This window comes from Alligator mississippiensis, chromosome 1 (genome assembly GCF_030867095.1).
Source record: "Alligator mississippiensis isolate rAllMis1 chromosome 1, rAllMis1, whole genome shotgun sequence".
Taxonomy (NCBI): domain Eukaryota; kingdom Metazoa; phylum Chordata; order Crocodylia; family Alligatoridae; genus Alligator; species Alligator mississippiensis.
The window spans coordinates 402,264,934-402,291,834 of record NC_081824.1 but is presented as its reverse complement, the minus strand read 5'-3'; the positions used below and the strand labels follow the sequence as shown (position 1 = coordinate 402,291,834).

The window sequence follows — 26,901 nt, the reverse complement described above, 5'->3', positions numbered from 1 at the left end:
CTATGAGGGCTTCTCCCGCTGCTCACCCTGCCTGGGCAAGCACAGTCGGAGGAGCCACGGGAGAACCTGCAGCAGCCCAACTGTGCCTGCCTCTCCCCAGCTGATCCAAATCACCAAGTCTCTCCGAATCAGTGCCGAATCTTCCAAAGCTGATTCAGATGAATCAATTCAGGACACTGATCCAAATCTCCAAAACAAATCACTGTCCTCCGAATCGGCCAAATCCAAATCAAATATTTCCCTGTTTGCACAGGCCTACTTTTTAGCCCTACTTTTCTATGATTCTAGGCTTTTTCAAGCCCAGGGCTACATTGCAAATTTGAGCAGGCATTTGCAAGATCAAGTTAACCCCTTCCTAGATTGGGTGAGTCTTTTCTTGATCCAAGTTAGTGCACCTCCTGAGGTGAACTTAGATCAGGCCTGCCCTTTTTTTTTTTTTTTTTTTGGAAGAACCCTCTGAACACCTGCACAAGTGGGCATTTAGATCAGCCTAACCCTGGTTATGCTCATCTAAATGTAACAACTATACATACCATAAGAGTTTAGACAACCAGGAAGGAAAAGAAAACAAGAGGCGGAAACCAACATTTCAAGAGATTGTGGGAGGAGGAGGGGTGGGGAGAAAAAAGGAAATCTAAGAAACTCCTCAGGTAAAGATGCACATAAATGCTAAATACTAAAAAAGATTTAACATGAATAAACTTTGCAACTCCTTTTAACACAAAAAGGAAATCTAGATGGCATTTTTACTGACTCACTGGAATGTGGAAAAGAAATATGTCAAAATATTAGTAAACTCTATTTTGTTTCCTTGTTAAATAGGAAATAGCCACTTTGAACAACACAATACTCATCTTGAATGATAAGGTTTCTGCATTTTCTGGTAAAGCTGCAATGACAACATTTTATAATCAGAGATCTCACCATATGACAAGTTTTCAATACAGTGATCTCATGGCAACTGCTGTTAGGTGGATAAACAGAAACTGGGTTAACTCAGTGGAGAGTAATTGGCTGTGTCTTGTTTTCAGTCAGTGACTGGCAAACAGAGAAAGAGGAGACTTAAAGCAGTGGTGTAAGCCTGGAGACTGATTAGGCAGGAAGCTATTGCTAAAGGCAGCAAGAGTAGGAGCTATCCCAAGAGCTCTCTCACAGCAGCTTTCCTTGCCCTGTGAGACACAACTGGAAATCCCTTAATGCACTATGCCCTTCATTTATTTTTGCTACTGGACATTTGAGAGCATTTAAGAACGCTAGTTTTTTGAGTAGTTGCCTGATGATGGATCACACTGAATTAAAAGGATTTTTATATGTTTTTTCTTAGGGATAGGGGAAGACTACCATCTACAGTACAATTATGAAACTAGGTCTTACCATATAATATAGCATTTTGGTTCTCTGCTGAACAGCCAGAATAGTGTTTGTGAATGCTCACACATCTCCCACTTAAGTAGTCTTCAGGCTAATATTAAAAATGAATGCATCTATTAAAAGACTTATGACAAAACTGACTCTGTTAAAACTGATAATCTTGATATTTTATACTGTATGACATGCTTTAAAACAAAATAGGGTTACCAGTGCAGTCAAAATCTCAGAAGTAAGAAAAGCTAAAATTCAAGTTGTTAGTATAATCCTTGTTGAGCCGGCTTGTGCATGTGCATTCTGGTACACGTTTTAATTACATGATCACACACTACTATTTTGTCCACCAGATACCTGCTTTATTCAGTACACAGAATGGATCACGTTCATTTACAGAGCAGATATTCAATATTTCGTTTTTATCTTCATTATTCAAAGTGTAACCTCATATTTTATTTACTGGAAAATGCTTAAATGCTGTGCAATTACCAAATGTAAACAATTACCAAATTTATTTACATAACCCCTAGTGAGTTTAAGAGGCATTTTACAGATGCAGGAGAGGGGCAAAAAGAGAAAAAAGTGAAAAGGATTTACTAATTTTAGGTGTCAAATTTGAAATGCTGACAAACTGATTTTGCAGAGTACTTAGCAATACAAGAAAGCATTTAACATTTTGTATGTTCAATGGCCAGGGTCTATTGACTTCAGCTGCAACTGGGGGTACTCAGCACTTCTTCAAATCAGGTAACGCAGTCTTAAATGAAATCCTCAGAGAAAAAAGGACAGAGTTAGTCATCATCTGAGAAAAAAAAATGGTTTAAGTGAGTTGCCTAGGAGCTGAGATGGAGGCAAGGATAGAAATCGATTCTCCAAGGTGGCACTTAACTGCCTCCACCATTAGATATTCCCTTCTTTTTCTTCTATCCCTGTCTCATTCACTACATAATCTTAATTCATCCGAGAACAGGTCCATCTGGTACAATGAATGAAGCAGGTTCCCATGGGAGAAATAACATGTGATCGTGCAACTAAAGACTGAATCAGAATGCATTCATAGGGAACCTTAAGTCTAGCATTTTCTAACTTCTGAATGCTCAGTTTTGAAAGTTCATTTTTCCATGCAGTGTACGTGTACTTTCCTAGTTTTTATTTTTAATACAAACTGCAAAACGAAAATTCCTTGAGATGGTATTATGTTGATGGATTAGAACCCTTAGATTCACCAGCAGAGACTGTCCCTTGAGCACACAGAGTACCTATTAGAAGTAAGCAAACTACCATAACATAGGTGGACATGGAAAGTTTTTCCAGTTGCTTTCGCAGGTGCTTGTAGAGAGAAAAGGAATGGTAACAGTTTGGTATTTGGGTTTCAATTCAGGTTCTGGACTGGGATATATTCCAGGGGAAAGGATTTTCTGACCATTCTCTTCCAAATTGCATGTAATCATTTAATTAAAACTGCACCTTAATGTTGGATTATATTGTATACTAGCTGACTGGCATGGTTAAAGTGGTCATCCAGATAAAGAAATACATGGATGGTGATCCTTCTGATTTTTGTCCATTCCATCACTATGCACTCTGCACACAACTTTGGGACAAATGACAGGCTAAAGAGAAGGACTCTGCATAGGTACAAACTTTTCTATGGTTAGAATGGAGAGCCAAATAAAAGTAGGTGCACTCCAAATTGAGAAAATACCAATTGGTAGAATTCAGGGAAGAAATAATGGAAACAAGGAAAAGAAACCCATTTTCTTGATGAAGTACAGGTTTCCTTTGATTTCTGCTGTACATGTGTTCCCGGAGAACGGTGCATAAATCGAATTCTCATAAAGCGAACCCACTTTACAATGTAACAAATAGGGATAGGTTCTCATGGTGGTGAGGAAGAGAGGGAGGGAGGGAGTGAGGCTGAGGCTAGGGAAGGGGTGGGGGGAGGGGTGCTGCTCCTGGAGCTACACAAGGCAGCAAAGCAGAGGGAACAGAGACACTCGCCCCAGCCCCAACTGCAGCAGCCCTGGGAGTGGCCAGCACCAGCTGCCTGAAGTTGCTGGGCTGCACTGTGCTTCACCCGTCCCCACTCACCTCTGCTCCTGGGCTGCGCTGTGACCTGGTGCAGGCTGCTAGTGTTGGCTGCTCCCAGGGCTGCTGCAGCCAGGGCTGGGGTGAGTGCTGTGCCCCACGCCACCCAGGACTCTGCTTGTCCGCACTCACCCCAGCCCATGCTGGAGCGGCCCTGGGAGCAGCTGACACTAGCTGCCTACACCATGGCACATCGCAGCCCAGGAGCTGGGTTGAGCCCAGGAGCGGGGGGACAGGCAGAGCACGGTGCAGCCCAGAGGCTGCAGGCAGCTGGTGCTGGTCGCTCCCGGGGCTGCTGCAGCCGGGGTTGGGGTGAGTGCAGCCATGACCCTTTCTGTCTCCCTGCACAGACTTACCTGCTTGGGCAGGGGGGCATCTATGCTGATCACATAAGAGTGAATTTAACTTGCATATAACGAATTATGGGCCTAAATATGCATATCGCATAAGAGGAAATTCTTATATAAAGAACCCGCATAAATCGAGTGAAACCCATAGCTTGGTTTTAACAGGTCTATCCTAAGCCTGAGATCCCCCTTCTTTTAGATATGAGGGATTGTTTGTTTCTCTCCTATCTGTACCTTCATACATTTGCCTTTACTGAATTTCATATCAAGATACTTTTGAATTTTAATCCTATCCTCCAAGAGGTTTGCAAATGCTGCCAAGTTTTTGCTCTCTGTAGATTTGGTATAGTCTGCATCTAAGCCATTAAATGAAAATGTTAAACACTGGATCAAGAAGAGCCCCCTGTGGAACCCTGCTTGAGGCCATCACGAAGTATGGCATAGATCCATTTATATTTACTATTTGCTTGTAGGTATTCAGTCCATCATATAGCTGACCTATATTTCTTTTGTTTACTTATGAGAATTGTCATGGGGGACTGTGTCAAAAGTCTTATTAGAGTTCAGGTATATTATGTTCACCACATTTCTCCTTACCCACCAAACGAGTTAATTCTGTTAAAAGCAAGGATTTTTGTGGGTGATATATCTTCATGGTTGGGATAGACTTAGAAAAGCTTTTGAAAGCAATACAGTCTTCCTCAGGACTGAACATATTCTTTAGTATAATTCTGTCAAAGAAAGAAATCAAGGTTTGTCATGAAGTCAGGCTAACTGGTCTATAATTCTTTGGGCCCTCCTTTTTTCCTCTTTCTAAAGATGGGCAGTAGATGGGTAATACAACAGTGTATAAAAAGGAAATAATTTGGTACCTGGGATGGCAGTGGCAGTAGGAAAGGGTTCTGAAACACTTATGAGAAAAATTTCAGCAATACTCTAGGTAAAAAATACTGCTTATATTAATTTATTTTACTGTCATTGGTACCTTCATTTCAAAAGGCTCCATGGTAGAAAAAACAGTCCTGTAGACATAATTAACAAACCAGATGATTTTGAATTTGAGCTAGTTTGCTCAATGCCATCATATTGCTAAAACATTTGCCAAAATACTAGATAGGCATGATTAAGTTCAGCTTTTCTAATACGATAAATAATTTAAAGAAGTTTGTTGTAGTACAAGTAGTTACATTTCTATAGGAAACACTCTGAAAACTTCAGTCTGTTCAGTGCAGCATTTTTCTACATATATGTTCCTGTTCTAGCCACAACCAAAGGGTTTTTATAATCCTAAAAATGTGCTATAGGTCTTCTAGTGCTGAACATGTAAATAATTCTCACCCTATACCTCAATATGCTGTCTGTTGCAATCTCAATATTGACCCACACAGAAAACTTGATTGTTGTTGTTAATTATTTGTACTGAGAAAGAACTAAGAGGTCTCAAAGCCAGTGAGCAGAGCATCATTTTCCTAGTCCCTCCCCATAATATATAGTCATCAGTACTGAAACAGATTGCAAAACCGTTTCTAAATTACTATGCTGCTGCTGGGTCAGTGCCTCTACTTCTCTCTTCTATATTTGGGAAAATATAACTTGTGTTTTCTAGTAAAGTTCTCAAATGGTTACAGAGACCGTATATAGACTTGTAAGGTCAGCATTTGTCAGCTGTTATTACTGTCTGACCTCCCGTAAATGGATATAGGTGATTCATTAAAAGTAAGTGAAGGAGCCTAGTAAGACCATTTACTTTGTGAAGATGTATTTTAACACAATTTTAACCTTATTCAGCACTTGGCTACACTGGCTCTGGTTTCACAAAGTAACTACTAAGGGCCAGATCTAAAAATGGAATTAGATATCCAAGTGGAAAGAATTAAGTGCCAAAAAATGGAATTCACAACAGCTACATATGGTCAAGGAAGCTGCCTAAGCTAGCCAATAGATAATCTTAAAAAGAGGGGTGCACCTCAAGTCCCATCTCTCTCCTGGGCTAGGGACAGACATTATACATAAACCAGTGTAAGTAATCAGAAACTGGTTTAAACCTGTAATAGAATAGATGCTCAGTGCACATAAACCAGTTTGAAAATGGCTGAAACCAGTTTGAGATAAACCTAGTTGAATGTAGTATCAGACTTAACTGATTTGGGTCAACCTGGTTTATGCAATGTCTGTCCCAGACCCCTTGTTGGTTTAAGTTAAACTAGAACCCCCCAGCATCCTGGCATGCTCTCTGGGCTTTATGGGGCTCTCTGCTCCACAGCAGGGTTGGCCCCTCGCCTCTGCTCCCTGGCTGCAGCTTCAGCAGAGACTGCAGGTATCTACCTGGCTGTCCCCTGCTAAGCAGGGATCCCCCTCCCCTCTGCAGACACCTCTCAGCATTAGCTATCAGACTACATGCTGGCTACCTCCATGCTATGGGAGACAGGACAAAGGCAGAATCAACAGGTAGCTGGTAACATCCTTCCTTGTAAAAGCTGTTTAAGAGGAGGTTGAACTAATGGAGAGAGGCTATTGTTTTCTTAATGAGCTGATAAACACTGTGTTAGCAACTGCCTTCAACTGTTAGCAACTGTTTGCTGGGCTGGTCAAGACAGGCGGCCGGGAAACCCTCCCTAATCATCAGATTCAGAGATTCACAGATTCCAGCACTACAGAAGGGAAGGGATGGCTGCTCTAGCATTCTCCCCGTACCACCTCAGCTTCTAGCCTAAGCCACTGCAGGCATGTGCCTGCATTTCTGGGATGTCTATGTGGTTACAAACCAGTATAGACTAGTCAGGTTAGACTAACCTACAAAGATTGAATCAATTCAGGCTCAGGCTTTTTTAATGTCTTTCCCTTGGACTTCTACACCTATCAGCAACACTGTCTTAACTTCTTATACAAGAACAGATATCCCAATGTGAAATTACTTCCCGGTGCCAATGCCATTCCTTTGAATACAGATGATTGGCTCACAACATACTTTCAAGACTGCCAGACGGGAAATGATGGCGTCTGTCTTTTACGTAATGGCCTGGTGGTTAAAGCACTCTCTCAGGGAGTGGAACTCCTATATTATAGGCACTTCTCAACTCAAAAGGATTAAAGCACACATTGTCTATTTCCCAAGAGTGGGAATACTAGGCTGAAGAACAGAATAGAATGAAGGCACCCTTCATCTCCTTCTCAAGGAATACAAGATTGTTAAAGCCAGACAGAGAGAATATGAAAGAGGAAGCATGATTCCCTCCCAGTGATGAGGGCACTCCTTTATGAGTAGGGATCTACCTAAATTGCATAGAGGCAAAAGAAAAATCATGGGCCACTCACTGTGCACAGCAAAATTTTTGTTGTCTTTTCATGGTGCCCTCCACCGCTGATTGGCCAAGACAGCTGCCCATCACGCAACCCTGCCCTTTTTCACCGATTGGTAGAGACAGACAGCCCTCTGGCGCCATTATCAGCAAGGGGTGGAGAAGGGGTAGCTACCATCTTTGCTATTCCCCTTCATGCCAGCCTTTCCCACCCTGCACCTCCCTAGCAGGCTGCAAGGTTGGGCTGCAGCAGCTCTGGGGAGCCAGCATTTTATTTTTGGTAAGTTTTTTTTCCTGACAATTCCATGCTATAATTGTGGGGATAATCATTTTCACAGTGTTTGTGAAAATGGCTTTTTTTCGTGTCCCCCCCCCCCGCCAAAAAAAAGATTAAAAAACTGCGAATAGAGTAGCTCCCTACTTACGAGAGGAGAGGTCTAGATTCTGGTTCCTATTCCCAACAGCGTTTATGTTTTATCAAACAACTATTTAACACAAAGTGCATAAGCAGTCCCTGAAATAGGGACTAGAACCAAGGACCTCTCCCCTCCCCCTGGTAAATTCATTCACCCTTTGGCATGCATAGCAAGAGACATTTAGCTAACAGAGGGTGTGAACAAGCATTTCCATAAACAGTCAGGGAGAACAGGGTCTGAGAGTAAGGAGGAGGGGAAGGGGCTGCAAGGGGGAGAAGTCATGAGTGGAAAAGGGGCTCCTGACCACCCCCACCCACAAATTTATCTTCCTTGCTGCAGCAGTGGGAGGGGAACAAATTCAAGGCAAACTTCCACTAAATACATTCTCTATATAGAAAATTATAACAAATTTATACATTTTCCATATATATGGAATTTAAGTATGGGGGGGTCGTCCTATATTGAGGGTCATCTTATATCAACATAAATGCAGTACTTTGTCCCTAAGCAGAATGCCTGTTATTAGTCTCAAAATATTAAATATCTGACTGTTCTTTTGATTTGTCATTTCCCTATGCATTTAAGCCAATGAAAGCTTTTTGATTGGCAAGGATGTAGAGTGCTAGCCTGTCTGGTAGCTCTAGATACAAATATATACCCTATTAAAAAGATTGTTTGGTTTAGAGCTTTTAGAAATAGAGATGGAAGCTATCAGAAAGAAATTTGCACTTTGCAGTATACACTACTAGCATGTGGTAGAGGAACTTCCCAAATACATACTGGATGGTTCAACTACAAAGAATCAACTAAGAAAATCCTTATATTGAAAAGGGATAAACCCAAAGAAGCTGGCCTGCAGCTTAGAAATCTGAGGCTACAGGCACATGAAACTAGTGAAATAAAATAGGAGCAAATTGCACTGTGGCAGCTGCGCACAAACGAACAAGCTGCATGTATGAAAGCACGAGATATGAATAGGCTTTGCACTGAAAAGCAGGCATTTGAAATTGTGATAGATGTAGCCCTGATTCACCCAGGGGTAAATCTGCCACTATTGGGGCAAGACTAAATCATTTTTAAGGCTTCTAAAGTTATCGCCTGTAGTGAAATCCTACTGAAGGTTAATTTAATTTTTCTTATTCTTTGATGACACCGCTAAATGTCCCCATTTTTCCCTTTCCATTGTTTCTGCTTTAAGGTTGTAAGAGAAGTAGAAAAGGAAGGGCTGAGTTACGATCCAATACAGGAAAAAAAACAACTTGCTTTTATGTTTATTCTAATCAAGGTTGAAAAGACGATGCAAAATGGGCTAAGACAGACTGCACCTGTCAGGTCAGATAAAGAGTTTCTCTTTGCTTCCTCTAGGTGGAGTTAGATAAATATGTAACTTGTCTTGATTAGAGAGTAAAAGGAAAAAATACTCTCAACATTAAAAACTTAAATCATCACATTTAAAATCTTTTGTTCATCAAATGGGTGCTGAGTTCTTTCGCTACCCCATAAGAAAATATACTTTCTGTATCATTTTGCATATAAGATAAACTAAGGAGCTCTAAAAGGTCAAAACATATTATATTAGCTGTTCTGAATTTTGCATATTTTATTCTGAAACACTAAGATTTTTTTAAACTAATGGATTTTTTTCCCTATAATATTTCTTTCTACTGTGTCTAAGTGTTTCCTAAATAAATTAAAGCTGTATGGTAAATTTCTATGTAAATTTCAAGGCGTTTTCTCTTCTTCTGATCCATTTGCTTATGGAAAGTTTTATTTTAAAATTAAGATTGTGAGCTACTTTAGAATGAAGAAGATGCAAAATATTAAGGGATTTAACTGACTAGTGGTGAAGAGAGCTGAAGGAAACAAGCACATTAAAAATCTTCCATGAGTAATTTCTCTTTGCTTTTGCTTGTTCCAGCATACCATCTAGACTGCATATTATTAATAGACATGGGCTTGAATCACAAAGTTTGGAGTGGATTAAAACATTTCATGTTTGAAGCTGTTCAGATCTGAGTTTGACCCAGAGCAAATTTAATTAAATATAATCCATTTCCCATGTGTGTCAATTGACTAAGCTATTTGATACAGAATATCTTGTTCTGCTATTCCACCTTTAAGGAAAGGCAAGTAAAAGGGTCTAAACACAAAACTACATAAAGGTAATTAAAATTGATGGTGTTGGCTAGATTCTATATGAAATTTACCCTACTGAGTATGGCTATTTAAAAGAAACCTTGAAATAAAGAAATTAATCTTAGCAATCACATGTTGTTCAACACTTGGAAATCAATGAACAATAGCTAAAAATGTCTGGCATTTTTAAAAAAATCAAAAACCTCATTTAATAAACATGACAAATACTTAGGTGCTACCCAGAAACAGTGACAGTATTTTTCTAGTATAAAGATCAACTCCATAATTTTCTTGAGTGAAAAGTTCTGCTTGACTAAGCAATGAAGAGATGAACAAGGGTAAATCATTGGTAATATACAACTGCCTTAACTAATTCAAAATTATCCTCTCATAAAAACAGAAAATCATGCATTCGAATACATACCTTTATACAGTGGGTTTAGAAATCTAGTTAGCTTAGTTGGGCACAACCTAATGACTTATTGTATGTGCACTTAGTGCATGTGCAATTATAAGCCAAACTGAGTCATTCCTTAAAAATGTCACTTCTTTGTCACTCTTAGGATCATAGGAAAACAGGGCTGGAAGGGCCATCAAAGTCATCTAGATCAGTCTCCCATACAGGGAAGGATCAATCCTGACTGAATTATTGTTCCCAAGTGACTGTCTACCCTACTTTTGGAAATTTCCACGAATGGAGATTCCACAACTTCACTAGTAGCCTGTTTCAATGTTTGAGCATTTCTTCCTAACTTCCAATCTAAATTACCTCTGCTGCCACTTGAGTCTGTTGCTCCTAGTCCTGCCCCCTATAGTCACAGACAAAAGGCCACATCCATCCTCTCTGGAATTGCTCTTCAGGTATTTGAAGACTAATCAAATCCCCCTCTTCGACTACTCTTTTCCACACTAAATAATCCTAGCCTTTCCTCATAAGTCATGCTTCCCAGGTATCTAATCATTTATGTAGCACTGCACTGGACTCTATTCAATGTGTCCTTCTTGAAGTGTGGGGTACAAAACTTGACAAAGTACTCCAGGTGGGGCCTTACCAGTGCTGAATACAGTGGAAGAATCATGTCCCTTGATTCGCAAGTGACACTCCTATTATTACTACTCAGCATACTGTTGGCCTTCTCTGCAACAAGAGCACTGTATTGGCTCATATTCAGCTTATGGTCCACCATAACCTCCAGGTTCTTCTGTGCAGTACTGTAGCCTAGTTTATATTTGTGCATGTATTTATTCCATCCCAAGTGCAAGACTTGGGCAGAAGTGACTACAAGATGATTGAGTTCAGGATCCTGACAAAAGGAAGAAAGAAGAGCAGCAAAGTACGGGCCCTGGACTTCAAAAAAGCAGACTTTGACTCCCTCAGGGAACTGATGGCCAGGATCCCCTGGGAGGCCAGTCTGAGGGAGAAAGGAGTCCAGGAGAGCAGCCTGTATTTTAAAGATACCTAACTAAGGGTGCAGGAACAAGCCATCCCGATGTGCAGGAAGAATAGAAAATGTGGTAAGTGACCAGCTTGGCATAGCAGAGAACTCTTCAGCGAGCTTCAACACAAAAAGGAAGCTTACGAAGGGGAAACTTTAACAAAACTTGGGAAGAGTATAAGAATATTGCTCAGTCATGCAGGGATGAAGTCAGGAAGGCTAAAGCTCAATTGGAGTTGCAGCTAGCAAGGAACGTGAAGGATAACAAGAAGAATTTTTACAAGTATGCTAGCAATAAGAGGAAAGTCAGGGAAAGTGTGGGTCCTTTACTCAACGGGGGAGGCAACCTAGTGATAGATGATGAAGAAAAGGCTGAAGTACGCAATGCCTTCTTTACCTCAGTCTTCACAGGTAAAGTCAGCTCCCAGACTACTGTATCTGGCAGCACAGTTTGGGGAGACAGTGAGCAGTCTTCAGTGGTGAAAGAACAGGTTAGCATCTGTTTAGAAAAGCTGGACATGTACAAGTTTATGGGGTCAGATGCAATGCATCTGAGGGTGATGAGGAAGTTGGCTGACGTAATTGTAGATCTGTGGGTCAATATCTATGAAAACCTGTGGCGATCAGGGATGGTCCTGGACAATTGGAAAAGGACAAATATAATGCCCACCTTTAAGAAAGGGAAGAAGGAAGATCCAGAGAGCTACAGATTAGTCAGCCTCATCTCAGTCCATGGAAAAATCATGGGAGCAGATCCTCAAAGAAACCATTTCTAAGCACTTGGAGAAGAAAGTGATCAGGAACAGTCAGCATAGATTTACCAAAGGCAAGACATACCTAACCAAACTGATTGCTTTCTGTGATGAGATAACTGGTTCTCTGGATGCAGGGAAAGCAGTGGACATAATATACCTTAACTTTAGCAAGGCTTTTGATATGATCTCCCACACCATTCTTGCAAGCAAGCTGAGGAAGTATGGGTTGGATGAATGGACTGTAAGGCAGACAGAAAACTGGCTGGACTAACAGGCTCAATAGATAATAATCAATGGCTCAATGTCTACTTGGCAGCCAGTATCAAGTGGACTGCCCAGGGGGTCAGTTCTGGGGCCGGTTTTGTTCAATATCTTTATTAACAATCTGGAAGATGGGATGGTGTGTACCCTCAGCAAGTTCACGGATGACACTAAGCTGGGGGGTGTAGTAGATACACTGGAGGGTAGGGCTAGGATTCAGAGTGATTGAGACAAATTGGAGGATTGGACCAAAAGCGATCTAATTAGGTTCAATAAGGAGAAGTGCAAAGTCCTGCACTTAGGATGGAAGAATGCCATCCACTGCTACAGTCCAGGGACTGACTGGCTAAGTAACAGCTCTGCAGAAAAGACCAGGGGGTTACAATAGACAATATTGTAGATTCAACAAGCAGGGGAACAAGCAGGATGAATTAGCGCTCCTGCTTGCACTAAACACTTATGACTTAGTGGGGCTAACAGAGACCTGGTGGGATTCATCCCATGACTGGGCGGTACATATTGAGGGCTATACATTGTATAGAAAGGACAGGTCGGGGAAGAAAGGGGGGGGGGTTGCACTTTATGTCAGTGAGCAATATACATCAACCCTCATCAAGACAGAATCCAAGGTTGAGGAAGTAGAAGGATTGTGGGTTAGGCTACATGGGGGGCAAGGAGAAAGGGATTTGGTGGTAGGGGTCTGCTACAGACCCCCACACCAAGGGGAAGAAATAGATGCGCGGCTCCTGAGGCAACTCTCGGAGACCATAAAAGCTAAAGAGGCGGTAGTCATGGGGGACCTAAACTACCCGGACATCTGCTGGGAAACGCAGACAGCAAGGTCCCATCGCTCACGCAGGTTTCTAACCTGTACACAGGACCTCCACCTGACACAGGAGGTGCATGGTCCCACTAGGGGGAATGCCATACTGGATCTGGTATTGGCAACAGGCGATGACATGATAGGGGACCTCCAGATCTGTAGCCATTTGGGAGACAGTGATCACCTAATAATAGAATTCAACATAAGACGGCGAGTGGGTAAGGTAACTAGTAGGGTGAAAGTGCTAGACTTTAGGAAAGCTGATCTCAATGCACTCAGGCAATTAGTCAAAGAAGCACTGCAGAGCAGGAGTTTTGAAGGGATGGGAGCCCAAGAAGGGTGGCTGTGCCTAAAGGAAACGATCCTTCGGGCACAAAGCAAGACGATCCCTGAGCGAAGCAAAAAAGGGAAAGGGGCCAGGAGGCTTCCGTGGCTGACCACAGAAATCCAGGGCAGCCTAAGGGCCAAAAGGGGAGCACATAAAAAGTGGAAACAGGGTGAGATCACTAAAGAGGAATATACCTCCTCTGCTCGTGCTTGTAGGGAGGCAGTTAGGCGGGCCAAAGCTACCATGGAGCTGAGGATGGCAACCCAAGTAAAAGACAACAAGAAATTGTTTTTTAGATATATTGGGACTAAAAGGAAGGCCCAGGGAGGAATAGGACCTCTGCTAAATGGGCAGAAACAATTGGTGACAGACAGGGGGGACAAGGCTGAACTCCTCAATGAGTTCTTTGCCTCAGTGTTCCTAAGTGAGGGGCACAACAAGTCTCTCACTGGTTGTAGAGAGGCAGCAGCAAGGTGCCAGACTTCCATACGTAGATCCTGAGGTGGTGCAGAGTCATTTGGAAGAACTGGATGCCTTTAAGTCGGCAGGCCCGGATGCGCTCCATCCCAGGGTGCTGAAGGCACTGGCCGACATCATTCCAGAGCCACTGGCGGGAATATTCGAACGCTCGTGGCGCACGGGCCAAGTCCTGGAGGACTGGAAAAGGGCTAACGTGGTCCCCATTTTCAAAAAGGGGAGGAAGAAGGACCCAGGCAACTATAGGCCAGTCAGTCTCACCTCCATCCTTGGTAAAGTCTTTGAAAAAATTATCAAGGCTCACATTTGCGAGAGCCCGGCAGGGCAAATGATGCTGAGGGGAAACCAGCACGGGTTTGTGGCGAGCAGATCATGCCTGACCAATCTAGTCTCTTTCTATGACCAGGTTACGAAACACCTGGACACAGGAGGAGGGGTGGATGTTGTATACTTAGACTTCAGGAAGGCCTTCGATACGGTATCCCACCCCATACTGGTGAACAAGTTAAGAGGCTGTGATGTGGATGACTTCACAGTCCGGTGGGTGGCGAATTGGCTAGAGGGTCGCACCCAAAGAGTCGTGGTGGATGGGTCGGTCTCGACCTGGAAGGGTGTGGGCAGTGGGGTCCCACAGGGATTGGTCCTTGGACTGATACTCTTTAATGTCTTCATCAGTGACTTGGACGAGGGAGTCAAATGTACTCTGTCCAAGTTTGCAGATGACACAAAGCTATGGGGAGAAGTGGACACGCCGGAGGGCAGGGAACAGCTGCAGGCAGACCTGGATAGGTTGCACAAGTGGGCAGAAAACAACAGGATGCAGTTCAACAAGGAGAAATGCAAAGTGCTGCACCTAGGGAGGAAAAATGTCCAGCACACCTACTGCCTAGGGAATGACCTGCTGGGTGGCACGGAGGTGGAAAGGGATCTTGGAGTCCTAGTGGACTCCAAGATGAACATGAGCCAGCAGTGTGACGAAGCCATCAGAAAAGCCAATGGCACATTATCGTGCATCAGCAGATGCATGACAAATAGGTCCAGGGAGGTGATACTTCCCCTCTATAGGGCGCTGGTCAGACCGCAGTTGGAGTACTGCGTGCAATTCTGGGCGCCACACTTCAAGAAGGATGCGGATAACCTGGAGAGGGTACAGAGAAGGGCAACTCGTATGGTCAAGGGCCTGCAGACGAAGCCCTACGAGGAGAGATTAGAGAAACTGGATCTTTTCAGCCTCCGCAAGAGAAGGTTGAGAGGCGACCTTGTGGCTGCCTATAAGTTCATCACGGGGGCACAGAAAGGAATTGGTGAGTTTTTATTCACCAAGGCGCCCCCGGGGGTTACAAGAAATAATGGCCACAAGCTAGCAGAGAGCAGATTTAGATTGGACATTAGGAAGAACTTCTTCACAGTCAGAGTGGCCAAGGTCTGGAACGGGCTCCCAGGGGAGGTGGTGCTCTCCCCTACCCTGGGGGTCTTCAAGAGGAGGTTAGATAGGCATCTAGCTGGGGTCATCTAGACCCAGCACTTTTTCCTGCTTATGCAGGGGGTCGGACTTGATGATCTATTGAGGTCCCTTCTGACCCTAACATCTATGAATCTATGAATAAGATAGATATGAATCAGTAGCGTGCCCCTGTTGCCAAGAAACATACTAATGGCATACTGAGCTGCATTAGTAAAAGCATTCCCAGCAGATCAAGGGAAGTAATTATTCTGCTCTATTCTGCACTGACAAAGCCACATCTGGAGTACCGTGTCCAGGTTTGGGCTCCCCACTATAGAAAGGATGTGGAGAAGTTGGAAAGAGTCCAGCAGAGGGCAGTGAAAATCTTTAGGGGGCTGGGGCACATGATTTATGAGGAAAGGCTAAGGGAACTGGGGTTTATATAGTCTGCAGAAGAGAAGACTAAGAGGAGATTTGAGAGCTAGCTATATAGACTTTAATCTAATTACCTGAAGGCTGGTTTCGAAGATGATGGAGCTAAATTGTTCTCAATGGGGGCAGATGACAGAACAAGGAGCAATGGTCTGACGTTGCAGCAAGGGAAGTTTAGGTTACATATTAGGAAAAGCCTTTCCCACTGGGAGGGTAGTAAAGCACTGGAACAGGTTACCTAGAGAGGTGTTGGAATCTCCATCCTTGGAGGCTTCTAAGGCTTGACTTGAGAAAGCCCTGGCTGGAACGATATCATTGGGAATGGTCCTGCTTTGAGCAGGACTCAACCTCCCGAGGGTCTGAAATTATACCCAACTTTGTACGATTCACAGATATGGTAAGTGTGTGCTCAATCCTGTCATCTAATTCTTTAATGACGATATTAAACAATACCAGACCCTGGGAAAACCCCATTTGATACCTTTTCCCAACCAGACATTGAGTCATTGATGACTACTCATTGAGCACAATGATCCAAACAACTATGTATCCATGTTACAGTATTTTCATCTAGTCTGTATTTCCTTAGTTTGTTAATGAGACTAGCAAGATTTATGATGCTTTTTCCCAAGACAAAGTCAAGATACATCACATGCATTGCTCTCCCCATATCCACTGAGCTTATCACTTCATTATAGAAGGAAATAAGGTCGGTCAAGCTCTCTCGGTGAATCCACGCTGGCTATTCCTGATCACCTTATTCTCCTTTTTGAAGTTCAAAACAGATGAAAATCTAATATGAATTGATAGTTGCAAAATATTTCCAAATGTAATAAATGAAACTGATTGCTCAATTTCATACATTTTAAAGGGCCTAACTTTCAAAGTGTAGGTACACAGAACATGAACAAGAAGTTAAAGTTGTTTCTATCTAGGCACTCTTGGTATATCTGCTTCTCTTTCTTCCAGGTCTTCTACATCAAACCAATTGCCTGGATGCAATTCCTATGGCACAGGCCAGCACAAAAGGATGGTCAGTTTCATCTTGAAGTATAAGGGGTTTTCCCTCTTGAAATCCTCAGACAATACTTTGAAGATTGTGAAGCTACTAGAGTAAAATAGGTAAAAGTTGCAAAGAAACCTATACACACTAAAATGTACGAGAAAATGTTGTTAAGATTATATCTTTAAAAAATAAAAAGAGAAAAAACTTGACTGTGCTAAATTTGATAGCACAGGCCTGGGTCCGTACAGAACTCAAAGAAATTTACAAGCCTTATTTTTCTTTCTTTCTATAAACATTTCCCAAACAGTGGTAGTGAATAGGAATACCTCTAGCATCTTATTAACAGCTAAAGTATCCTTTCAGCTAAAGCATGGCTCAGCTGAAACTTGAACATCTAGACAAAAGGGTGTGATAGAGACATGCACTAAAGCTCCAGTAACAGACCTGCAGCTTTCGAAATGACCAAGTTTTCACTTCAAAGTTGATGCTGCAATATGGGTTAAGAAAAGAATTGAAGGAGCGTAACTTCTCTTGCTCAATATTTAAGACTGTCCCTTAAAGAAAAACATCAGCTTTTCACCTTGAGAATAAGGCTGCTTGCAGACATTAAAAAACACAAAAAGGTGCTTTACTTTAAACTCTGCATGCCCCCGTGCCAAGCCCAAAGCATGCCCAGAAGAGATGGCGCATTAGTTGGACCCGATTCACCCAACATCTGTATATTAGGTGCTTTAGTGGGGCTTTTTTGGCACTTATAGCAGATTCAATCCACTATAAATAAAAGCACCAAAAAGCCTATCTATACAGTCACTGCCAACCCAGGTTGAACTGAAGTGCTGCTTCTTCTGGTAAAGCACAGGAGGGGTTTTTGTTTTGTTTTTTTAATGTCTGCAAGCAGCCCAAGACTACAATACTGAAGTCAAACCTGGCTTAGCTTCAAACTAGCTACCTCAAATACCAATAGGAATGTAGTCACCCAGCACTGATCTCTATGGAAGCTGCAAAACCTTCCATGAAAGTAGGTCAAATATGCAAGTAGCTAGCCTGTGCTAAGCTCTGTATTGCCCTGGTAGCACTGGTGTCAGTATCTGAAGTGGCTAGTTTAAAGTTAGGTGTTATAAATGCTGCAGTCACATCTTTGACTGGTAACTTTCTTTCAGAAAGTTTCAGATCAACCATTAGCATTAGCCACTTAGGACATGTGTAGACAAAACGGAGGCCCTAAATTTAAGTGGTGGGTTTTTCAAAACACTGTTTCAATTTAGGGCCCTTTAAACCCCCATGTCGTGCACACACCTGAACTTATCTGCCTCTCTGGAGGCAAGGAGGGAAGGGTGAGCTGCTGGTGGGCGGAGCAGTTCCTTGGCTCCAGGGGAGACTGGTGCTTCCCTCTGCGGCAGCAGCGCCTTCCCACCCCAGGCAGCACCCGCCTGCAGGCACCTAGCTTGGGAGGTCCCAAAGGGCACCGGATCTGCAGAGGGAAGCACTGGGCCACCATGCAGCTCAGGCAGGCTCCAAGGGGGGGGGGGGGGGGGAAGAATCTTGGGTGGGGCCTGCCTTCCTGGGTTGCTGCCAGGCTGCCTGCACAACCCCTGAGCTGCACGGAGCTTCAGAAGAGTTTTAGTTTGCTGTGCTCCAAGTCATTTAAGGCACATTACACTGCTGAATTTGCTACAGCGGCTGGAATTACTGCGCAATATGCCGCCAATGCATGCAAACACCAACATTAAAGTGGTGCAAAAGCATTTACCACGTTTTAAAGTGTCATGCACATGTGCCCTTCATTTCGTCTACACACAGCCTTAAATTATTTTTTTAACTTGCACAGCATTGATCAATGACTTTTAGTGAATGCCAAAAATAATAAAAAATTATGGCTTGTTGGTAGGACTGAAAAAGAACAGCATTATTCCATGTAAAGTGTGGGTTCTTTACAAAGAAGAACAGTAATCATCTTGTTCTTCACTCTGCTTTCTCACATAATAAGTACCAAAGAACAGCAAAGAGGCTCAGGTAAAAGCAGAAATAATACACATTTTTCTGTCCCTCAAATTGATATAAAAATTTACATAAGACTGGAAAATGTTCTATTAAGAATCTCATTGTCTGTTTATTCCACTTTTAAAACAAATGGCAGGAGAAGTCTCCAGTTGTGTAATTTTATTTCTATAATGAAGTGGGAAGCACACATCAGAAATCTATACTGAATAATAGATAAATGGCTCTGTCTTAAGATTCCAAAAGACTTTTCTTGCCACCTCACCTAAACTCTTCCTTGATGATGATATTTCAAGACTATTGCTTGAATTGAAACCTCACACAATCACAGATACACAATAATCTGTGTTGCATAGTCCCCAAAAAGATTATAGAAGCTATGTATACCTGTGATGTATTTACAGTTTATTGTAACTCTTTTCATTTAGAGTTTTGATGTTTATATATATGTTTGATGCAAGCTGGCATCAGTCTAATTCCTTGTGAAGAAAAACAAAAGGCAGATTAACTATAGTAGACTGAAAACCCAATGATTTATGACACTGTCACAACAAACATCTAGCAAAAAGGTTTTAGAGGCTTAAGGTGATATTACATTCCTAATACAAACTTCTCTTCATAGAAACATGCTGCTTCAGACAAATGCATAAAATAAAGCATTTTCTCACCAGGAAAATATCTGACGCAAGAGACTTTGTTGCAAGCAGTACAAAGGTGTATCACTAATTTTGACCAGAGAAATGTACTGGATTTAAAAATGTCAGAAAAGCATATGCCATATTGGAAAAAGGCAACCCATTCTGTTCCACAGAACAACAGAGTAGGACTGCAAATGCAAAGATGTGTCTGGGGTACCAGACTGGGAACTAGCATATGGGTTAATATCCTTTGTAAAATTAAACTGCTGCAACTACAATTATCAATGACACCTTGCAGAAGCTTTTAGAGAAATGTAGCTGTTGCAGTAGACAATACCAGCATACCAGCAGGCTGCAAAGAATGCAGACAGGCCAACTGCAGTGTCTTGCTGTGGAAGCTAGGATATTTCCATTACTGGAAAAAAAACTATCTACTGTTCTGAACAATGACTTCCCTGTTTTTTTTATTCCTTATAGTACAAATTTTACACAAGGGGCCTAATAATTAGGAAAAAGACGTAAACGAAACTGAGCAGTTAAATCATCATATTGAACCTATTGGAAACTAATTTTATAAAATAAGCGGTCAAAAAAGCAATCATTTGGGAAGAAATCATGACTTCACAGGAATCGATCAATTTTTGTCATTCATTTCAGTACAGAATGGGTTTAGCCTTTGAACATGAGCAGAAATTTAGTAAGTCACTGAAATAAGAGACATTTCTTTGAGTATCATTCTTTGGGTTACACACTACCTTCCCATTACTATTGCAGTTGACCACTAAAACAGATAGCAACAGTAAAGTCTCCAGTGCTGTTCAGAAGCAAGAAGGTGGAACTTAAAGCAGTGTAATTTTATGTTAACTAAAGAAGCTTGACAGCTAAGGACTTACTTTGATTAACTGAGAAAATTTGATTTAGAACTAAAGTCATTCACCAAGACAGGAGAACCAATTTTCAAGTAGAAACACGTTAAGGGAAAAAATCAGAACCACAGAATCCAAAACACAGAAGCCTTCTTTCATACCTTTTGCTATGTTATTTTTTTCCCATTGCAATATGTTATATCTTTGAATATCAATGCACTATCATATAGTAATGAAATTTCAGTATAGTTATTTTACTTTTATGATTCTACGATTGTGGTGTGGCCTGTAAAAATACCAATATTTTCAATACTTCTACCAGTTCAATAGCTACCAAGTAGAAGTAAGCAGGAGCCCTGAACCACACACCAAAGTAATACCAGCTAGCTATTGTGCCAAAATAGTTTAGATAACAAGTGGCTGAATTACTGAGGATCACCTATAGTGCCCACACCACCAAAATCAAATCATTAATATGGAGCAGTATTACCACTGTCTGCCAATAAGTCAGTTTTTCCAGTCCCATAGAGTTCCTAGCTGAGATGACAGAAAGGAACCTTATCAAGACACACATTTTGTTACACAGTAAAATCTGATTAATACACCACTTCAAGGAGAATGGCAAGGATGGCTAATTATCTATGACTAACCAATTATAAGTAGTTAGTCAACTTTTTGTGAGATGCATTTTGCACGCTATATTAAGACAATGTAAAGAATGATTTTTGATAATTATACTAGAGGTGCACTGATATATCGGTACTATATCATATTGGCACCGATAAAAGGAAAATTAACATTATCAGCTATCAGCTTTTATGGACAGTGTAGCCAATAATTTCACCAATACAGTATGCCTTCTGGCTGGGGCCCCTGTATGCCACGTGCATGTGTGCAGCCGCAGCATAAACATGGCCTAGAATGCAGCTAGGCAGTGTGGACAGCAGCTCCCTGCAGGTAAGTGTGTGGAGGGGAAAGGCATAGGGGAGGGAAGGAGCATGGGAGGGGGCAGATTGAGGCCCCCATGGTGAGGGACAGAGTGGGGCAGGGGCTAGGGGCACTGCCCAGACAAGGTGGTGAATGGGACCCTGGGACAGAGGTGGGGAGAGGGATGGAGCTGTGAGTGGCATGTTCCGGGGGGGGGGGGGGGCAGCTCCTCACCGCTGCACACACCACAGGGGTGGCATGGGGTGGCACGAGCCCCCTCCACCATATTTGTATGTAGGGCAGAGGTGAGCTGCCTGCTGTGGGCTTGGGGCTCCCTGCCCTGCTGCCTTTGCCCCAAGAGCAGCACACTGCCTGCATGCCCCCTGCCCATCCAGCTGCAGTAGTGGTGGTGAGTTGTGCTTCCTGTTGCTGGATGGGCAAGGGACGTGTAGCCAGCGTGCAGCTCCTAGGGCAAAGGCAGCAGAGCGGAGTGCCACGAGCCTGCAGCAGGCATCGCGCCTCTGCTCTCACCCTGCTCAGTTTCATAGATTCATAGATGTTAGGGTCAGAAGGGACCTCAACAGATCATCAAGTCCGACCCCCTGCATAAGCAGGAAAGAGTGCTGGGTCTAAATGACCCCAGCTAGATACTCGTCTAACCTCCTCTTGAAGACTCCCAGGGTAGGGGAGAGCACCACCTCCCTTGGGAGCCCGTTCCAGACCTTGGCCACTCGAACTGTGAAGAAGTTCTTCCTAATGTCCAGTCTAAATCTGCTCTCTGCTAGCTTGTGGCCATTGTTTCTTGTAACCCCCGGGGGCGCCTTGGTGAATAAATCCTCACCAATTCCCTTCTGTGCCCCCGTGATGAACTTATAGGCAGCCACAAGGTCGCCTCTCAACCTTCTCTTGCGGAGGCTGAAAAGGTCCAGTTTCTCTAGTCTCTCCTCGTAGGGCTTGGTCTGCAGGCCCTTGACCATACGAGTTGCCCTTCTCTGTACCCTCTCCAGGTTATCCGCATCCTTCTTGAAGTGTGGCGCCCAGAATTGCACGCAGTACTCCAACTGCGGTCTGACCAGCGCCCTATAGAGGGGAAGTATCACCTCCCTGGACCTATTTGTCATGCATCTGCTGATGCACGATAAAGTGCCATTGGCTTTTCTGATGGCTTCGTCACACTGCCGGCTCATGTTCATCTTGGAGTCCACTAGGACTCCAAGATCCCTTTCCACCTCCGTGCCACCCAGCAGGTCATTCCCTAGGCTGTAGGTGTGCTGGACATTTTTCCTCCCTAGGTGCAGCACTTTGCATTTCTCCTTGTTGAACTGCATCCTGTTGTTTTCTGCCCACTTGTCCAGCCTATCCAGGTCTGCCTGCAGCTGTTCCCTGCCCTCCGGCGTGTCCACTTCTCCCCATAGCTTTGTGTCATCTGCAAACTTGGACAGAGTACATTTCACTCCCACGTCCAAGTCGCTGATGAAGACATTAAAGAGTATCGGTCCAAGGACCGAACCCTGCGGGACCCCACTGCCCACACCCTTCCAGGTCGAGACCGACCCATCCACCACGACTCTTTGGGTGCGACCCTCTAGCCAATTCGCCACCCACCGGACTGTGCAGTCATCCACATCACAGCCTCTTAACTTGTTCACCAGTATGGGGTGGGATACCGTATCGAAGGCCTTCCTGAAGTCCAGGTATACGACATCCACCCCTCCTCCTGTGTCCAGGCGTTTCGTAACCTGGTCATAGAAAGAGACTAGGTTGGTCAGGCACGATCTGCCCGCCACAAACCCATGCTGGTATCCCCTCATTATAATTTGTCCTGCCGGGCTCTCACAAATGTGAGCCTTGATAATTTTTTCAAATACTTTACCAAGGATGGAGGTGAGACTGACCGGCCTATAGTTGCCCGGGTCCTCCTTCCTCCCCTTTTTGAAAATGGGGACCACGTTAGCCCTTTTCCAGTCCTCCGGGACTTGGCCCGTGCGCCACGAGCATTTGAATATTCCCGCCAGTGGCTCTGCAATGACGTCGGCCAGTGCCTTCAGCACCCTGGGATGGAGCGCATCCGGGCCTGCCGACTTGAAGGCATCCAGTTCTTCCAAGTGACTCTGCACCACCTCCAGTTCTGCTCCTAAAAGTGTCTCTGCACTTAAAAATGGTGGCGGTGGCACTTGAACTAAAGCTCATTTTATGAGGTTTAGTTCAAGTGCCCCGCCATCATTTTTAAGCACGGGGATGCTTATCCCCTGGACAAGCTGCCCACAGATCCTTCCCGCTCCCTACCCTGGCCCTGGGGTCCCATTCACTGCCTTGGCTGGGCAGCGCCTCCAGGCCCTGCCTCTGCCCCTGTCTCACTCCCTCCCTCACTGATTTATATTCTGCTTATTTGGAAAATAGTTTTTAACTATAAGGAACTAAACAAACCAAAATAAAACACACCTACTTTGGTTTTTACATGATAGCTAAATTAGACAGAAGTGGATGGCACTTGCCCAATAACTATCGTTATCTGCCCCGCACAAATGGGTGAATTAATTTTTTCAAGCTTTGCTCATAATTCTCTTTGACTGCATTGTGTTTCAGGGAGTTGATTCTAGATATGTCTCTGGAACATGTATTAGCAAAGCACATCTATTATTGGTGAAGCTGTTAGTCTTCATTACCAGGGACAAACAAGAGAAGTACTTGACCTTCAGCCCCAGTCCCTAATATCTCCCCCTTGTTTTAGTTCAAGATAAGATTGTGGCTTTTACTGCATTGAGACAATCTCTGGCATCCATTAGTTTCTATGTTATGTTGAGGACAAATATTAAATCAATGCGCAACCAAGCAGCTATTGAAGTTTACTAGTACATATGATTCCAACTTAGAACAATTGGCAAGTGATACTCCTTGTATAGGTTCTATATTGTAAAATGAGACTGAACAGCCTATAATCCTAACTTCTAAAACAGATGGGGAAACAAAAAAAAAAAAAAAAAAAGAAGAAGAATTTGGGTTACTAATTTTTAACTATAAAATTACTTTAGCTCCTATATAGGAGAAATATTAAGTGAGCTTTTAATTTTTTTAATTAAAATTCTTGGTCTGATAATTACTTCCCCAGTGTAACTAACCAGTTACAGAGATGAGTTTGAGAGCAAGGACCGTATCACTACATCAGGCACAAATCTGCCTGGGAAATCTGATATATAGTTCTTGGTGATAAATAGTCAAAACAAAGATGGCATAAACAAATCCGGGATTTGTCTTCCGAAAAAAACTGTCATGACTGAATTAAATATAAGGCACTCCAAAAACTTAGAAAGATAAAATTAAAAACATTATATATATGTATATGTTTTGGTTAGTGAGTAAGTTACGATATAGAGTCTTAAAAGATGAACTCAAAGCAGATGATTACCACAAATTACCATCTGAATGTCAAGCATGAATAACTGAGTGGAATTAGGAGAAGCTGTAAGCATGATAGCCATAGTTGGCTCAAAATACAGCACTAGTGAGTCCACAGTCTAAGAGATGTCAAAAAGCCATACTTGCTGCTACAACCCATAATTAGGGGTCACTTAACTTGTGGTGAAACAAAGCAATTTTTGCAGCTTGGTCACAGTACAAAGAGCTGATTTTGCAGGCATTTCCGAGAGGTCCTGCCCCTCACCACTGACTGGCATATACCATATAATTTAATAGCAAATTCTGCAGAAAATAAATTACATAATTTATCATATTACTATATATCTAAATATTACATTTAAATCTAAATTTAAATACATTATAGGTATAAATGTATATATAATACAAATTGTAACTATCGTCATAATTTATTATATGTAACATTGTACAAAAAGTTTAGAAATACTAATTAATGCCAACCTTAACAGAAACATTTTCACGTCACTAAATGGCACCTTCACTTAGGCTACAACACTAGCAGATGGTAACTCTCAATCACATGATCTATGGCTGCAGTGATTGTCATGTTATCTTTGTATTGGGGGAAGCATTGGGACATTCTAAAACAGTGTACTATATGAATAATATACTGGGGGTGTTAGGTTTATTTCATGGAAAATCATGGCCAATACAATGTTTCCTGGTGATTGCAGACAATGCTATTTTTTGCAGTTTCTTTGAAACCACGAATTAACTACACCTCTACCCATAATCTATTAGAAGTAGGGTTACAGTTTTCTTCTCCTTTTCCAGAACTGACAATACAGAAAAATAGCTCTGACTTTTCTTTAAAACAAGAATTTAGTAATATATAGGAAAGTGACTACAAACTAAAACTTAGAGTTGGATTATCAAGTTTTACCTCCTAAACAAATATTTGAAATGAATGTCAAATACTTAGTCATGAATTTCATCCCGTCTGCTTATTGTACCTATCAGATCCTTAAATCAAAATAAAATTCTTCAGAATGTAAAGCTCTCACACTGAAAAAACTACAACTTATGTTTGAAAAATCCTTTCCAATTAGAAAATTATACCATGATATCAGACAGAGAACAATTGACTGAAAAGAAAAAAACATTTTCATGAAGAAATGTATAGTTCAACCAAAAAATAATTGTGAACAGTAACAATTCTATAATCAATTATGAACATTTTACTTCAATGACATTAATAAATAATTATCTAAATTCTGACTACTCACAAGTCCTTTCCTGTTACAGATGTTTAAGAAAATAATGACTAACATAAGAAGAATAATTAAACCCTCAATAAGCTCTGATGGCATCCCCTTTACCATTTATTTTGAGTAGTTATCTTAGCCATTTCCCCACCAAAAAATGAAAAAAAAATTAACAAAAAATGCCAGAGCCATTTTGTCAAGTTTCACTTAAAAATGCTTTAAGAGTGATGCCAAGTATGAAAACTTCATATTGAGATGACTAATTTCAGTGATTGAAAACAAGTTGGTTTTTTTTTTTTGCACACTTAACAATAATGTAACAGCATTATGTTTATTAACTAACACAAGGCAGGCATTAAAAATAAGGACCCTGGATCCTGACTTTAATTTTGAGCATTTAAGTAGTCCCCATCGAGTTCATTGGGCAAATTAATGGGTGTAATTTAAACAAATAAAGAAATTACCTCAGGGCCATGCTTACTAGCAATATTTGATCATGAAGTCTTCTGTGACACTTCTTTAGCTTGCTGTCACTTTGCTGATACGATATTACTTTTATTTTATCAAATTAATACCTAATACGATGTTAGTAGGGTACACCCTGCTGCCACTCTACTATTCAAAAAAACCTGACAAATGAAGATAAATAGGGTGAAGGCAAATTAATCTCTTATCCACCATTATTGATATTTTGCTGCAGCTGTGTTGGCAGACACAGTGAAATTCTATAGCTAAAACAAAATGAAAACTAAAATGAAGAGCAAAGAATAGATCAGTTTGGCATGTGATCAGTTTAAGGATGCAATACAGTAGGCAGATTATCCTTAAACAACTAAGTTCTAATACTTCATTTCACTATTCCAATACTATGGAAAACTGAAAATATCACTGCAGTCTTCTGAAAGCACAGATCAACAAGATAAGCTGAGATAAGAAGAGCATGCAGTTTATGAATATGGGTTATTACCATGGTTACAAGCTTTCAGAACAGGCCTCTGAGTGGCTGGGCTCAGATTTTGCGGTATGTCTGTAAAAGCAAGAAAACAAAAGAAATGTAATACATAACTTTCAGAGATGTTAATGTATTGCTTGTTTTTGGTTTTATTTCTGGGAGCAGAGCAGTGTTTAGTACCAGTGAAATATTAGACTCAGTAGAGAATGTTATGACTTTTACTTCCCATTTAATTACACTACTATAATCCCCAAAGAGATAAAGTGC

General features: G+C 42.0%; 1 protein-coding gene across 3 annotated transcripts in view; it reads right to left on the bottom strand.

Moving 5' to 3' along the window:
- The window catches only part of DIAPH3 (diaphanous related formin 3), a 487,575-nt gene that overhangs the window by 105,485 nt on the left and 355,189 nt on the right, over positions 1 to 26,901 (bottom strand). For all 3 annotated transcript variants that reach the window (XM_059723010.1, XM_019500535.2, XM_014608394.3), the window contains one exon: positions 26,650 to 26,709. In XM_059723010.1, the coding sequence (XP_059578993.1) occupies positions 26,650 to 26,709 (60 nt within the window). The remainder of the gene's footprint in view (positions 1 to 26,649; positions 26,710 to 26,901) is intronic.